Below are 18,091 nucleotides of genomic sequence, written 5' to 3'. Positions count from 1 at the left end.
CTATGTTTATGGTAACTTATTAAAGGGAAACAGTTTACTTGCTACTCTGATAACTTATGTACAAACTTTGTGCTCTTGAGCAAAAAAACCTTTAATTTTAGTTTGTAATACGAGCACATAGATGCTCACGATATACTCGCTGTTCCAATTTCACTCGTGCAACTTGTGCTTGAAATCTCCCATGGAAACAGGGCTTGCCTTATGTGTTTCAACTCAACAAAGAGGTTGAACACATAGGTAAAGTCACGCTTAGGAGTCACAAGTCTTGCACCTCCTGAGCAGGATATGGACATTGAGCCAATAATTCAGCAACAGTTAGCCACCAATTTTAATTGGTTTACTACTTGGGAGCTGCAATCCTTGTAGCTCCAGAGTAAGACTTTGCTTATGTGTTTCACCACTTTGTGGTTCAAACACCTAGTAAGCATGAATTGGCTACTGGGAACAAGAAAATCTCACAACAATCTTTTCATTTTGGTTTTCTGACCAAATGATGTGCTTAAAAACAGCTCTTCCTTGTTACAAAGTATTTTGAATGTTGGGAGTCTGACTTTCTTTCTTTGGGGTGTTGGCGTTGATACTGTTGCTCTTGGTAAATATCCTTTGGGAAAGCCATAGGTGCAACATTTCATGAGAACAGAATTGTATTATGCAGTCTTGTTTGGTTCTGTCATGACCCAACATGATATGAAATGCCTTTAACTGATGGGCTTTGTATTTCTTTTTGTTTTTTTATATTTCTTCCCATTTTGGTGGTCATGGTGAGGCTTTGGCACAACTATTTGTTATTTTTGTGTCTCTTATATTCCCTAGTGTCTGACTGGAGCTCAGCCCCTCAATGACAGAGCTATTAGCACCTTCTTCACCCAAATTGAGTGATTATTGATAAGCTAACTGGGTAAATGTCAGCCTGGGCTACTTATTTATTTTTTTCTTGCTGTATTGTATGTGGCTTCACTGTGTCCTATTTATACTCTGCACATTGTTATGTTTGCCTATTCTTTTTGCTCCTTCCTCTTCTGTCATAAAATTAGAAAGAGAACAGTTTGCCATTTTGTGGTGGCTGGAATTTTTTTTTGCCTAGAAGCTCTTTGTCACCTTGTTAGTTATATTGATCAAACATATTTCTTTTTTTCCTCATTTTCTTTGCTGCCATTTGTTGATTTAGTGTTCCCTTTTGTGTGTTATAACTCTTGCTTTAAATGTTGTTGTATTTGAAATAGGGATGCACCGATACCGATACTAGTATCGGTATCGGTACCGATACTAGTATCGGTACCGATACCAAGTATTTGCATGAGTACTTGTACTCGTTCAAATGCACCGATACTTAAACCGATACCTCCACTTCCTACCCGTATGCTACCTTGTTGCGTTTTTTCAGCTGTAGGTTCCCATTTCATTTTAAACTGGAGTAGAGACTAAATTAAAAAATGTTTACTACTGTTCTGCCAATACAAATTGCTGTTATTTGTATTATTGTAGGAGAGATCACTGTACCTCGTTCAGACAAACCCCTGAAGAACTGGGCAGTTAATAAACAGATTTACAGCTCTGGCTAAAATGGCCCAAAAATATCTTTCTGCCCCATGCAGTAGTATGGAAAGTGAAAGACTGTTCAACTTAGAGTCAAACCTCCATACAAATGTCTACTTGATGTTGTATAACAACCCTACAACTCAATTGTATCACCCCTTTAAATTTAATATTTTATTGTAATATTTTTTATTTATAAACATGTTCTGTGAACTTTTTTATTATTTCATAATGTCTTTTGAATTACAGTCCTTTATAATTAAAAAGAAGGAATCTTAAATAATTAGTCTGTATTGTGCTTGGTAAACTGTCGCATGACATTAAAAAAAAGTATCTGTAATTGGTATCGGCGAGTATTTGAAAACAAGTATCTGTACTTGTACTCAGACATAAAAAAATGGTATCGGTGCAACCCTAATTTGAAAAAACAATACAAATTAGTTCCCAAACTAACGAGATTTTAGTTTGGTTGAACCCATTTGGATCTAAGGTACCTAGTTTGTGAACAATAGTGGACATACTCAACACAGGGTCCTGGTGCAAAAAAATTGTTGGGCCCCCCAAAAGTAACTCTTTAATAGCCAATAGCAATACTATACATGCTTATCTGTATAATAGTTTTTAGGATAGATGATAGACAACGTGCACTAATAAAAATCTCCCCTGCATTAAGATTGTACACATTCTGCACATGCCTATGCTACTATGGGCCCTGTGCCACTGCACCTGCTGCACCAATGCTAGTCCTGCCCCTGTTTGTGAATCTAACAAGGTTCCCTCTTAGTTCCAAGAATCTACACTCCCTTTATGGAGTTTAATGTGCCCTATTAATTGTCTTTTATAAAAAATGCTTTTGGATTACTCTGATGGTATTTTGTTGACGTGTTCTGAGATACCATGATTTGGATTGCTGTTTTCAATATTTTTCATGTGTACTAATCTTCTCAGATAATATATATATATATATATATATATATATATATATATATATATATATATATATATATATATATATATATATATATATAAATATAAATATAAAAATGTAGAGGTAGACAAGCGCACAGAGGCACTCCTAGTGTAATACGTTTTTTTTTATATATAGATACACACATAAGAAGAAGAAATATCCGTACTCACTTGGTTTTACCTCATCCACTATGAGGTATTTTATCAGCACAGTGTTAGTAAATGTTCACTCCTTGGTCAAAGCCCTCCAGTACTTCTTGAATGACTCAGTAGTTTCCGGATCCTTAGAGATAGAGGCAAAGAATGGAGCCTTGCTTGTTCAGTCAATTAACCGGTGTGCTCGGGTGGTGCTGTCACTGCTGTGTAGTTGGAGGGACCTCACTTTACAGGGGATTGCTCCTTACCAGACGAGCTGCCGGGTTTTTTGGCACACAGGAACCAGCACTGCGGACTGTATGAAAAATTACGGCTCCAAAGACTATCCATTCTAAATCTGTGCGGGACTATTAGATTAATAAATATTTTCTGTCTCAAACATGTACAGTATATGAAATAAATGTGGATATATATGTGAAATAAGACAAATAGACCCACAGTACTCTCCAAGTGCTGACATTTTTTCCTTTTTGTGTATGTATGTATATATGTATGTGTGTATGTATGTATGCATGCATGGGTCTTACAAGCAGGTAGTGCTGTTCACACATATTTTTTTTTTTTTTTTTGTTCTAGTATTTAATACGGGGTTTTAGAGTTGTTGTTTATCCACTTCTCACATTTTGTGGTTATGGGACTATATTATAGTCATATATTTTTTTAGGCACAATAGATTTTGATTTAGACCATTGTATTCTGTATGCTGCCCTGCTCATCTCTCTATGGTGAGTTAGTTTGGTTTTTGATTTCAAGAATAGAGGGCTTTGAAGCAGGTATGGGCTGTTTTATTATAAATTTATTTTATGGCTGGTTTATGTATTTGTTCTTTAGTTCTAGCTTGGAATTGTTTAAGTTTCGAGGTTTGTTTAGTATTGTTGTTCTGTATTCTCTTGATTACGTACACCACAGAACCTATGTGAGTCATTTGGTGATTTCTTGTGGCTTTATTATAACTTATTTTCCCCAATTTTTTACAGTTTGGGACCTGTGGCTAATTGCCATGCCAAATTTAGTTTGCATACGACTTAGTTCCAATTAGATGTGTGATTGGTATACCCATTACTGGTGGGGCTTCTACCCAGATTTGGTACTGGTATAAATATAGTTTTTTTTTTTTTTTATGAACCTGTCTCCTTTGACTTTACATTACAATAGTTTGAGTAGGAACATATTATGTTGATGTTTTTATCTAGTGTATTTTTTTTTTTTGGTATGCTTTAGGCGATATCAGAATAATTGTGGGGTTAAGGGGTTCACGTTTGTGTGATTATGTTGTATTTTTTTTATGTTTTGCATTTTTTAGGACATGTTGTCGTGATAAAGGCTCGACTATGAGCCGAAACGTTGACATCTGACTTTTATGAAGCTTTACTAATAAAGTTAGATTTTCAATTCCTGCGAGTGCCCTTTATATGATGAGATTATTCTATATTACCTATTTTCTGGATTGCCCCTGGTTATGAAGAGTACAGGGGTGGAGTATACATACATACATACATACATACATACATACATACATACATACATACATACATACATACATAAGCACAATTACTCACTGGACTTGTATGTATATGGAATAAATATTATTTTCACTTCTTACAAGTGATGTTTCGCGGTGTTACAGTAACATCTCTAGAGGTAGGATTTCTCCCTGAAAATACACTATACCATATTATGTTGGTGAATGTTGATTACTAGATGCAGACAAGTTTGAGAACAAGTCTGTTATTATACCGGTACACCTAAGACACGATCATTAGACATAATGCACATGCATTTATCCCCAGATGAGATGTATGATCATATCTATGTCCCCCTATTTTGTCACATTTATGGATTGTTATATATACACTCTGATATACATACTAAGATTATTTTAAATGTATAATAAACACTTGATTGATTGAGTACAACAGTTGCCATGGTAACAGTTGGTGGTGGGGTTTTGTTTTTTTTGCACAGAGGGTGGGGTTTCAATGCATATACTATTTTTGGTCTGATGAAGGGGTGAACACCCCGAAACGTCACTTGTATGTTTGTATGTATATGGAATAAATACTATTTTCACTTCTTACAAGTCCAGTGAGTGCTTGTTTATCTATAACAAGAAGGAACGTTTCCTACTTGTGAGAATTGGGTAATGGTACTGCATTTTCCGAGGGACCTGCTTTGTTATACCTTAAGATAGACCTTGTTTCTGGACCTAGCAAGTCTAAGATTATATATGTTTTCCCTTCTCTTCAAATTTACTTACTAAGTATATAAATTAATGCCCTGGGTAATTTAGTTCAGTGATAAAACAACTATTAATGAAACAAGATATATTATATTGTAAGTATTGAATGATTCACATCTGACCTTTTTAATTTTCTATATGAAGTAGATTCTTAAACATCTAGTGGGCTCTTTTTTACTTTTCTCAATCTGTTATCTAGGGCCCACCTAGTACCTGTGTTTTCATTTGGAGAAAATGAGTTGTTCCTTCAGATGCCAAATCCAAAGGGTTCTTTTCTGCGGAAAATCCAAGAGAGGCTGCAGAAAATCATGGGATTTGCTCTGCCAATATTTCACGCTCGTGGTATATTCCAATATAGCTTTGGCCTTTTACCATACAGGATGCCCATTAACACCATAGGTGAGTGATACTTCTTATGCAGGAGATTTTAATCTTTCAACAGGCTTTGAATTGATTTATGTTGTAAACAGATAACTTCTTGTTAGCCCAGTAACTTAGATGTGAAAATTAGAGTACTGAAGTATGCAGCGATGCTGTTAATATTCCATATTAAATGGCAACAAAACCTTACATTCATGCCATAGTTAAAGGGCCATAATACCCAAATGTTTAAACACTTGAAAGTGATGCAGCATAGCTTTAAAAAGCTGACTAGAAAATATCACCTGAACATCTCTATGTAAAAAAGAAATATATTTTACATCAAAAGTTTCTCAGTAGCCACATCCCATTGTAAAGGACTTCTAAGCAACGATTCAGTATGTCTGTCCCAGGACAGCAGAAGGAGCGAGCTTACATGCACTCTCATCTTATTTCCCTATTCAGCTTAAGGAAGTTTACAATGAAATCTCATGAAAATAAAAAAATATAAAAAGAGAGAGAGATGCACTCAGCTGAGACAGAACAAAAGCTAGAAAAAATTCCGTGCCTGTTCATTTTAGGGTGCCACTCAGGGTGCATACTCTTTTAGCACACTATGCCCCTTCACAGAGAAAAAATATCCTGTAGCATATCAGTCTGACCCTGCCCAATGACAGTCCAGCACGAAATACTAGGCAATTCTTCTCTGAACAAGAGAAACAACAACCCCAGATGATCGTTTCGGCCTTCTGTGAGCCTTGTCAGTGAGGTGCAGTCGCATCTTTCTAAGGGCATGTGTGCAAGGAGTCCACGTCTGGTTTCCCCTTTTACTCTTAGGGAGATACAAGAGCAATTTGCATAAATATAAAAAGAGAGAGATGCACTCAGCTGAGACAGAACAAAAGCTAGAAAAACTTCTGTGCCTGTTCATTTTAGGGTGCCACTCTGGGGTTTTGCTGTTTCTCTCGAGGGATTGCCTGGTATTTCGGAGCTGGACTGTACTGTGAAGTCAGGATCAGACTGATGTGCTTCAGGAGAGTTCTTCTCTGTGAAAGGCACATGTTGAGCAGAAAGAGGCAGCTTCTTGGGTGGTAACTAGCCATAGAACAAGCTATTATGCTATTGTTCGTTCCCAGGTTGAGCGCTTAACTCTCATGAGATTTCCATAAATAAAAAGAGAGAAGTCAAATCTCATGAGATCACAGTAAAAGAGTTCATGACCTCAGCACTGTTGATGCTGATTGGCTGCAGTTCATTTCTTCATTTTTTATTTTTATTTACCTGCAGCTGGCCAGCAGCTGAGTATAACTTTTTACACAGAATTTACTCTGCTGAGCTGAGGAAATTGTGAGGTAAAATATCTTCTTTTTTTACATAGAGATTCTCAGGTGATATTTTCCTGTCGGCTTTTTACATTTATACTGCATCAGTTTCAAGTGATTTAGCATATGAGTATTATGTCCCTTTAAGTACTCACTCAAAAATGGAAGAAAAAAAAAAAACAGGCATATTCCATAGTCTTAAAAGAAATGTAAAACCTTGTTTTTAATCCTCGTTTGTTAGACACATTAAAATGCACTGTGTAAATACAGTTGTAGGACTACCGCTTACCATGCTATTGTTTTTCATCCTGCGCCTACAGTCATCTTCCTCTTTAAAGTCTTTCTCTTATTTTAACACATTATAGTTGATGAAGTATAAATTGACAAAAAAGAGGGAGAAGTATGGGATCTATGCATCAACCTACTATTTTAAATCTAACATTTAGCCTTATTTTTTATCATATAAATTATTTAATAAATCAAAATACTAAACAAATGCACAAGAAATCTAACTGAACCCAACATTATCTTTTTAAAAATTATCACACATTAGCTCAGAAATACTGTGTCCCCACCACCCACAAATTTCTGACCGATAACCTGAACCTCAGCATCCACAGTGTAGAATCACAAGAAAAAAATACACAAACCCATTTTGTGCCATATACAGGCCTTTGTCAATGTGAAAAAGATTCAAACCATTGTTTTTAGGTGTACATGTTGTTTTTTAAATCCCTGGGCAACCAATCTGCTTTATTACTCATTTAACATACACCTTCACATATCTACCAATGCTCATCAGACTTCATTAATGACAAAGGGTGTATCCAAAGAGATGAAGCCTAATGATGATAGGGTAACAAAATGACAGATACATTACCATGTTTCCTGGTGCCCATTACCGAACAACTTGCTCCATATGGAAAGCTGTACCAACGTGGTGATGGGTAATGTGATCAATACGTCACCGTTATTACTAACCAACTTGCTGTATCAATTTGGTGATTAGTCTGCATCTTTATAATGTGTGCTGTTATCTTGGAGCCCATATATTCTTACAACTTGTGTCAGATAAAATGAACATTCACAAACTGGTGATTGTCAACTTTTTGACAAATGTACATTGCACTTTGGTTTACCTTGCACAACAAAAAGTAGAAGCTGCGTACTTTTTGCAATTTTTTTCTACACCGTTTCAAAGTTGCATAGCAAATATTAAAAAGCATTCAGGAATAATATAGAGCAATGCAGCCACAGCAAAAAATGTAATGCTCCTGCTCTGTATTGTGCACACTAAACTAAAGTGCACATTAAGACTTGTCAAAATGATTACAATGTCATTCATTTGAATGTTCAACAATTTTGTCACAGGGTGAAAGATTACTTAGTCAAAGTGTTGGTATAAGTTAAAGGCGCCTATAACGTAAAAAGTGATATTCTTAAAAATAACACAGTAAAATAATAAAAAAGAATCTCAAAGGTGAAAAACAAAATGGTGTCAATATAAGTACATAAGTAAAATAGTATTAAAAAATACTATTCATGTACTCAATATATATCTGTGTGTGCAGTCGAAGGCACATATAAAATGTGTCTGCACATATTGCATATGGTTTTTAGTGTTTAAATTCATAAAGACAGTAAAATAAATGCACTGTGTAGAGTGGAAATAAAGTAAAAAAGGTAAACAATATACCAGTGCAAAAATAATAATAAATGCAGAAAAATGTTAAGAGATAGTGGAAAAAGCAAAGAAGAAGGCGCCACAATAGTGCTCTATCAATAAGATAAAACAATCACGCACAGGTAAAATGCAAACTTACAGGATCCAAGGCACTTGAGAAGTGCCACAGGTACGTTCTGAACTATTAAAGCTGTTCAGCAAGCTTCTCTTTCGTGTGAGCTGAAACGACAGCCTCGCAGTTGCCAATCCAGGGTGACCAGTCAGTAAAGTGCTTGAATTCTGATATAACCACAGCCTCTGCACAAATATTCGGATAAAATAAAGCTTGTGATGACAGAAATAAAATCAACTTTTGTTTATTGTTGAAACACAACGCGTTTCCCGGTCCTCCGACCGTTTCATCAGGTGTATACATTATAATCAAACATCACAGCTTATAAATGATCAGTCGGCGTCTAACAAAATTGTGTGCCTGCGTACACAAATAAAAGACCAATCAGTGCATGGTAAAAAGTCGGCAAGTCCCCTATTTGTCAAAACAGAGAGTGTGTATTTTCATTGATAACAATAGCGCGTAGCAACGTTAAATGCGCTTGCCCATAAATTGAAAACCAATCAAAATACAGGGAAAACCAGCTCTTACCCCATTGGGCAAAATGGAGGGTGTGTATTGTTACTAGTGTCACCCAACACACATGCACAGCCTAAGTTATATCAAAAGATAGATGATCCATAAAATACAAAACATAAATATAAATTAAAAATTCTATACAATAATGAACTGTAGCAATATTGACATAGATATGAGTAAACATGAGTGTACATATTATTAACATTGCTCACAGACTGCTAACAAAAATGACCAGACCCGAGTTAACCTATGTATAAGCAAGTATACCATCCAAGTCAAAATATATCAAACTTCCCTAAACTTTTAAAAGATTCTTAAACAAAATAATTTTAGTAAGGTAATTTTAATTATTTATTTATTATATATTTTTTTATTTCAATTTTATGTATGATGTAATATACATGTGGTTATTAATATTTGTATACTTATAGGTTCTATAGGAATAGAGGATTTATAGTATCTTCCACCTGTATATTTACTAGCGCCTAGATTTAGAGTTCTGCGGCCAAAGGGGTGCGTTAGCTACGCGTGCTTTTTTCTGGCCGCACCTTTTAAATACCGCTGGTATTGAGAGTTCACAGAATGGCTGCGTTAGGCTCCAAAAAAGGAGCGTAGAGCATATTTAACGCAACTTCAACTCTCGATACCAGCGGTGCTTACAGACGCAGCCAGATTCAAAAACGTGCTTGTGCACGATTCACCCATAGAAAACAATGGGGCTGTTTGAGCTGAAAAAAAACCTAACACCTGCAAAAAAGCCGCGTTCAGCTCCTAACGCAGCCCCATTGTTGTCTATGGGGAAACACTTCCTACGTCTGCACCTAACACTCTAACATGTACCCCGAGTCTAAACACCCCTAACCTTACACTTATTAACCCCTATTCTGCCGCCCCCGCTATCGCTGACCCCTGCATATTTTTTTAACCCCTATTCTGCCGCTCCGTACACCGCCGCTACTTACATTATCCCTATGTACCCCTAATCTGCTGCCCCTAACACCGCCGACCCCTATATTATATTTATTAACCCCTAATCTGCCCCCCCACAACGTCGCCTCCACCTGCCTACACTTATTAACCCCTAATCCGCCTCACTAACCCTATAATAAATAGTATTAACCCCTAATCTGCCCTCCCTAACATCGCCGACACCTAACTTCAAGTATTAACCCCTAATCTGCCGATCGGAGCTCACCGCTATTCTAATAAATGTATTAACCCCTAAAGCTAAGTGTAACCCTAACACTAACACCCCCTAAGTTAAATATAATTTAAATCTAACGAAATAAATGAACTATTATTAAATAAATTATTCCTATTTAAAGCTAAATACTTACCTGTAAAAGAAACCCTAATATAGCTACAATATAAATTATAATTATATTATAGCTATTTTAGGATTTATATTTATTTTACAGGTGACTTTGTATTTATTTTAACCAGGTACAATAGCTATTAAATAGTTAAGAACTATTTAATAGCTAAAATAATTACAAAATTACCTGTATAATAAATCCTAACCTAAGTTACAATTAAACCTAACACTACACTATCAATAAATTAATTAAATACAATACCTACAATTATCTACAATTAAACCTAACACTACACTATCAATAAATTATTTAAATAAAATATCTACAAATAACTACAATTAAATAAACTAACTAAAGTACAAAAAATAAAAAAGAACTAAGTTACAAACATTAGAAAAATATTACAACAATTTTAAACTAATTACACCTACTCTAAGCCCCCTAATAAAATAACAAAGCCCCCCAAAATAAAAAAAATAACCTACCCTATTCTAAATTACAAAAGTTCAAAGCTCTTTTACCTTACCAGCCCTGAACAGGGCCCTTTGCGGGGCATGCCCCAAAGAATTCAGCTCTTTTGCCTGTAAAAAAAACACATACAATACCCCCCCCCCAACATTACAACCCACCACCCACCTACCCCTAATCTAACCCAAACCCCCCTTAAATAAACCTAACACTAAGCCCCTGAAGATCTCTCTACCTTGTCTTCACCTCACCGGGTCCCGATCTGTCCAGAAGAGCCTCCGATGTCTTGATCCAAGCCCAAGCGGGGGGCTGAAGAGTGACGTCCATCCTCGGGCTGAAGTCTGGATCCAAGCGGCGGCTGAAGAAATCCATCATCGGCTGAAGTTGGAAGTCCATCATCGGGATGAAGTCTTCTATCAAGCCGCAGGGGCTTAGTGTTAGGTTTATTTAAGGGGGGTTTGGGTTAGATTAGGGGTATGTGGGTGGTGGGTTGTAATGTTGGGGGGGGGGTATTGTATGTGTTTTTTTTACAGGCAAAAGAGCTGAATTCTTTGGGGCATGCCCCGCAAAGGGCCCTGTTCAGGGCTGGTAAGGTAAAAGAGCTTTGAACTTTTTTAATTTAGAATAGGGTAGGGCATTTTTTATTTTGGGGGGCTTTGTTATTTTATTAGGGGGCTTAGAGTAGGTGTAATTAGTTTAAAATTGTTGTAATATTTTTCTAATGTTTGTAAATATTTTTTTATTTTTTGTAACTTAGTTCTTTTTTATTTTTTGTACTTTAGTTTATTTCATTGTAGTTATTTGTAGATATTTTATTTAATTAATTTATTGATAGTGTAGTGTTAGGTTTAATTGTAGATAATTGTAGGTATTTTATTTAATTTATTGATAGTGTAGTGTTAGGTTTAATTGTAACTTAGGTTAGGATTTATTTTACAGTTAATTTTGTAATTATTTTAACTATTTTAGCTATTAAATAGTTCTTAACTATTTAATAGCTATTGTACCTGGTTAAAATAAATACAAAGTTGACTGTAAAATAAATATTAATCCTAAAATAGCTATAATATAATTATAATTTATGTTGTAGCTATATTAGGGTTTATTTTACAGGTAAGTATTTAGCTTTAAATAGGAATAATTTATTTAATAAGAGTTAATTTATTTCGTTAGAATAAAATTATATTTAATTTAGTGGGGTGTTAGGGTTAGGGTTAAAATTAGCTTTAGGGGTTAAAAAATTTATTAGAGTAGCGGTGAGCTCCGATCGGCAGATTAGGGGTTAATACTTGAAGTTAGGTGTTGGCGATGTTAGGGAGGGCAGATTAGGGGTTAATACTATTTATTATAGGGTTAGTGAGGCGGGAGTGAGGCGGATTAGGTGTTAATAACTTTATTATAGTAGCGGTGCGGTCCGCTCGGCAGATTAGGGGTTAATAAGTGTAGGCAGGTGGAGGCGAAGTTGAGGGGGGCAGATTAGGGGTTAATAAATATAATATAATATAGGGGTCGGCGGTGTTAGGGGCAGCAGATTAGGGGTACATAAGTATAACGTAGGTGGCGGTCAGCAGATTAGGGGTTAAAAAAATTTAATAGAGTGGCGGCGATGTGGGGGGACCTCGGTTTAGGGGTACATAGGTAGTTTATGGGTGTTAGTGTACTTTAGAGCACAGTAGTTAAGAGCTTTATAAACCGGCGTTAGCCCAGAAAGCTCTTAACTACTGACTTTTTTCTGCTGCTGGAGTTTTGTCGTTAGATTTCTAACACTCACTTCATCCACGACTCTAAATACCGGAGTTAGAAAGATCCCATTGAAAAGATAGGATACGCAAATGGCGTAGGGGGATCTGCGGAATGGAAAAGTCGCGGCTGAAAAGTGAGCGTTAGACCCTTTCCTGACTGACTCCAAATACCAGAGGGCGGTAAAAAACAGCGTTAGGAGCCTCTAACGCTGGTTTTGACGGCTACCGCCCAACTCTAAATCTAGGCCTAGGATTCCTGACATTCAGAATGTCATGTTATATGGGAGTCCCCATACAGGGACGATATATGTGAATCATCTAGTCCTTGTTGATCGTTAACATTTTTTTTTTTTTGTGTTACCTTACTAAAATTTTTTTGTTTAAGAATCTTTTAAAAGTTTAGGGAACTTTTGATATATTTTGACTTGGATGGTATACTTGATGTATACTTGCTTATACATAGGTTAACACGGATCTGGTCATTTTTGTTAGCAGTCCGTGAGTTAATAATATGTACACTCATGTTTACTCATATCTATGTCAATATTGCTACAGTTCATTATTGTATAGAATTTTTAATTTATATTTATGTTTTGTATTTTATGGATCATCTATCTTTTGATATAACTTAGGCTGTGCATGTGTGTTGGGTGACGCTAGTAACAATACACACCCTCCATTTTGCCCAATGGGGTAAGAGCTGGTTTTCCCTGTATTTTGATTGGTTTTCAATTTATGGGCAAGCGCATTTAACGTTGCTACACGCTATTGTTATCAATGAAAATACACACTCTCTGTTTTGACAAATAGGGGACTTGCCGACTTTTTACCATGCACTGATTGGTCTTTTATTTGTGTACGCAGGCACACTCAATTTTGTTAGACGCCGACTGATCATTTATAAGCTGTGATGTTTGATTATAATGTATACACCTGATGAAACGGTCGGAGGACCGGGAAACGCGTTGTGTTTCAACAATAAACAAAAGTTGATTTTATTTCTGTCATCACAAGCTTTATTTTATCCGAATATTTGTGCAGAGGCTGTGGTTATATCAGAATTCAAGCACTTTACTGACTGGTCACCCTGGATTAGCAACTGCGAGGCTGTCGTTTCAGCTCACACGAAAGAGAAGCTTGCTGAACAGCTTTAATAGTTCAGAACGTACCTGTGGCACTTCTCAAGTGCCTTGGATCCTGTAAGTTTGCATTTTACCTGTGCGTGATTGTTTTATCTTATTGATAGAGCACTATTGTGGCGCCTTCTTCTTTGCTTTTTCCACTGAAAGAATACTTAAGCTCCGAAATGGCAGTGCCCAGTGTGAAGATACAATGGCCTCTAGTTATCAATGTCTGTCGGACCTGATCCGACAGTGCGGATCAGGTCCGACAGACATCGCTGAATACGGCGAGCAATACGTATTCAGCATTGCACCAGCAGCTCACAAGAGCTGCTGGTGCAACGCCGCCCCCTGCAGAATAGGCCGCCAGCAGGGAGGTGTCAATCAACCCGATCGTACTCGACCGGGTTGATTTCCGGCGATGTCTGTCCGCCTGCTCAGAGCAGGCGGACAGGTTATGGAGCTGCGGGTCTTTGTGACCGCTTCTTCATAACTGCTGTTTCTGGCAAGCTCCATTTGGAGCTTGATACATATGCCCCAGAGCCTCAATAACAAACTTGTAAGGGGTTAAAAAAATATAATGTCTTTAAAAAGACAGTTGTAGGAACAGGCTTAATATTCAACACTTCTGTCACAAGGTGAAAAGAATACTTAAGCACAAAGATCGCGGTGCCCAGTCTAGAGTTGCGAGACTCACTAACTAGCACTTGCAAAGGGTTAACATAAGATAATGGCTTTGGAACAGGATGAAAAGCAATAGCATGGCGAGTAGTAACCATACTACTGTAGTCCAGCAGTTAAATCTCCCTCTAAGCCAGTGATTTTTCAACCTTTTTTTTTGCCGTGGCACACTTTTTTACATAAAAAAAAAATCCTGTGGCACACCACCATCCCAAAATTTAAAAAAATCACACATTGTAGCCCAATACAGTATATATAATATAATATAATATATATATATATATATATATATATATATATATACATACATACACACATACTGTATGTATTGTGCTGTAATGCATGCCTCCTACAAACTATACGTGACATATTGACATTCATTCACAAACAATCATAATGATTGTCTGTGAATGAATGTCAATATGTCATGGTTGTAAATGATGCCTGCCTTTCTGCTTGATGAGCCTGTCACATACCTCTCAATATTTTAAAATTTGAAAGAGGGACACCCCTGCACTGGGAGTAAAAAACAAGCAAAATTTTAAAAATATGTCACACTGTTGTCAGTCTGCCGCGGCACACCTGAGGATCTCTCACGGCACACTGGTTGAAAAACACTGCTCTAAGCAAAGAGCTACTGAGTAATGGAGTGTAATTATTTATCTATGATAGTTCTCAAATGCATCTTATTGAGGAGAAGCCCATGTTTTTATGGGATATGATAGAAAACACTTAGATGCAAATGCCTTATGTTTCTGGTTCAGCATTTTCATATATAAATTTGGCAACATTTAATAACTTTTAGATCAAACTTTGCTAAATGTTGAGGTAAGAGAGATGTAGCGCATCAACTAAATATATAAACTGACATTAATAGGCCTAGTTTCTATTTTAATATCTTCTTGAGTTTCTGTAATTTAACTGTATTGCATACGTTTCTTCTATAGTTGGCAGGCCGATACCAGTGGTACAGATGTCAAACCCCACACAAGAGGAAATTGAGACACTTCATCAGAAGTACCTTAATGCTCTACAAGAACTCTTTGAGGAAAATAAGGAAAAATATGGGATCCCTGAACATAAGTCCCTCATCTTCACATGACCTGGCCAATTAGCTGCTGTAAAAACCTGAAATCTTCGCTCAGCAACACATAACCTCACTAGCTACTCCAGCACCAGATCCTCGGAGTTAACTACCATGCGCTTTGTGCATCATGACCCACTGTACATTGGTTTATGTGCATCAGTTATTTTAGATGTTTAGATATTTTCAGCACCTGTTAGTAAATCAAACATATCACTTACTAAATGTTATACTTGATAATACAATCCCTCCATAAATTATGGAAAGTAATTAAACATAGGGTTAACAAATACTGCATTGTATATGTTGAAATACAGTTTCCTATTGTATGCTGGATTTGTTCCTATAGTATCAGCCTATATTTTCTCACCTTATCTTGAAAATTAGCTTGTGTTGAAATACTGATAATTCCAAAAGTAAAAAATACTGACTGGTAGTGCACAAATCAATGAAGGGATATAGTTCATTACAACATGTCATTCTAGTATTATTGACCCTAAATAACTATGGTTTAATATCCCTTTAAATCAAGGCTATAGGAGCTTTTTTAACACCCTTTGTGAGTGCATGCTGTTAACTTTTAGCTACCTTTTAATCATTTTAGGGTAATAGTTGATGTGCTACATACATAATATCTAAATAGACACAGGGATTTGTGATTTTGGGCAGTAAATTAACTGATGGAATGACTATCTTATGTAACGAAATATTCATCTGTTTGCCAAAAATTGTCAGTTACTGTGTTCAGCGTTGTAAATCATTTTTGATGACTATATCATTACACTTATAAGAATATATTTATATTTAAAATTCCTCCCCTTCCCCATTTCTTTTTATGGACCTACACAAAAAAAATGCAGAAAAATTGCACATTACAAAGGACTAAATGCTACCAATAAGTTTTTTACATAAGTAACGTTTCTACACATTCAGATGCTCATATCTACCATATAAGTTAAGTTGTGGTAGTTTCAGTTCATTCTAAAACATTAAAACTGTCTGTACATTTTTGAGGAAATATTTTATATTCCCTTAGAATAGCTTTAAAAATAAAATCCCTTCTAATTTGTCATAAGATCCATCCCGTGAATGTATACAATTTGGTATAGTTTCAATAGAAACATAAAAGCTTACTATTTATGTGAATAAATATATTTTTATAAAAAGCTATATTGTTGGTTAAAATGTATTTTTGGAAGTTGCCTAATATATAACATTCTGCTGTATATTCCTTGCACGTCTGCCCTTTACAAGCTATATAGTGTTTATCATGAAGTGTTTAATTATATATTCTGGATGTATTGCTTAATAAAAATGTACTAAGCTTTCCTTTTGTAGATTTTTAATTTTTACAATAAAAACTATTACTTGTTTTTAGTACATGTAACAGTGCAAAAGTGGATTGTATACAGGGAGTGCAGAATTATTAGGCAAATGAGTATTTTGACCACATCATCCTCTTTATGCATGTTGTCTTACTCCAAGCTGTATAGGCTCGAAAGCCTACTACCAATTAAGCATATTAGGTGATGTGCATCTCTGTAATGAGAAGGGGTGTGGTCTAATGACATCAACACCCTATATCAGGTGTGCATAATTATTAGGCAACTTCCTTTCCTTTGGCAAAATGGGTCAAAAGAAGGACTTGACAGGCTCAGAAAAGTAAAAAAATAGTGAGATATCTTGCAGAGGGATGCAGCACTCTTAAAATTGCAAAGCTTCTGAAGCATGATCATCGAACAATCAAGCGTTTCATTCAAAATAGTCAACAGGGTCGCAAGAAGCGTGTGGAAAAACCAAGGCGCAAAATAACTGTCCATGAACTGAGAAAAGTCAAGCGTGCAGCTGCCAAGATGCCACTTGCCACCAGTTTGGCCATATTTCAGAGCTGCAACATCACTGGAGTGCCCAAAAGCACAAGGTGTGCAATACTCAGAGACATGGCCAAGGTAAGAAAGGCTGAAAGACGACCACCACTGAACAAGACACACAAGCTGAAACGTCATGACTGGGCCAAGAAATATCTCAAGACTGATTTTTCTAAGGTTTTATGGACTGATGAAATGAGAGTGAGTCTTGATGGGCCAGATGGATGGGCCCGTGGCTGGATTGGTAAAGGGCAGAGAGCTCCAGTCCGACTCAGACGCCAGCAAGGTGGAGGTGGAGTACTGGTTTGGGCTGGTATCATCAAAGATGAGCTTGTGGGGCCTTTTCAGGTTGAGGATGGAGTCAAGCTCAACTCCCAGTCCTACTGCCAGTTTCTGGAATGCACCTTCTTCAAGCAGTGGTACAGGAAGAAGTCTGCATCCTTCAAGAAAAGCATGATTTTCATGCAGGACAATGCTCCATCACACGCGTCCAAGTACTCCACAGCGTGGCTGGCAAGAAAGGGTATAAAAGAAGAAAATCTAATGACATGGCCTCTTTGTTCACCTGATCTGAACCCCATTGAGAACCTGTGGTTCATCATCAAATGTGAGATTTACAAGGAGGGAAAACAGTACACCTCTCTGAACAGTGTCTGGGAGGCTGTGGTTGCTGCTGCACGCAATGTTGATGGTGAACAGATCAAAACACTGACAGAATCCATGGATGGCAGGCTTTTGAGTGTCCTTGCAAAGAAAGGTGGCTATATTGGTCACTGATTTGTTTTTGTTTTTGAATGTCAGAAATGTATATTTGTGAATGTTGAGATGATATATTGGTTTCACTTGTTAAAATAAATAATTGAAATGGGTATATATTTGTTTTTTGTTAAGTTGCCTAATAATTATGCACAGTA

The 18,091-nt window shown here is 36.5% G+C and overlaps 1 protein-coding gene across 1 annotated transcript in view; it reads left to right on the top strand.

Moving 5' to 3' along the window:
* MOGAT1 (monoacylglycerol O-acyltransferase 1) overlaps positions 1 to 16,638 on the top strand; it is a 56,505-nt gene extending 39,867 nt beyond the window's left edge. Inside the window, exons 6-7 of the mRNA XM_053709961.1 lie at positions 5,100 to 5,299; positions 15,173 to 16,638. Coding sequence (XP_053565936.1) covers positions 5,100 to 5,299; positions 15,173 to 15,327 — 355 coding nt within the window. The 3' untranslated portion in view covers positions 15,328 to 16,638. The remainder of the gene's footprint in view (positions 1 to 5,099; positions 5,300 to 15,172) is intronic.
* The last annotated feature ends 1,453 nt before the right edge of the window (positions 16,639 to 18,091 follow it).

Source organism: Bombina bombina, chromosome 4, assembly GCF_027579735.1.
Source record: "Bombina bombina isolate aBomBom1 chromosome 4, aBomBom1.pri, whole genome shotgun sequence".
NCBI lineage: Eukaryota > Metazoa > Chordata > Amphibia > Anura > Bombinatoridae > Bombina > Bombina bombina.
This window is presented reverse-complemented; position numbering and strand designations above follow the sequence as displayed.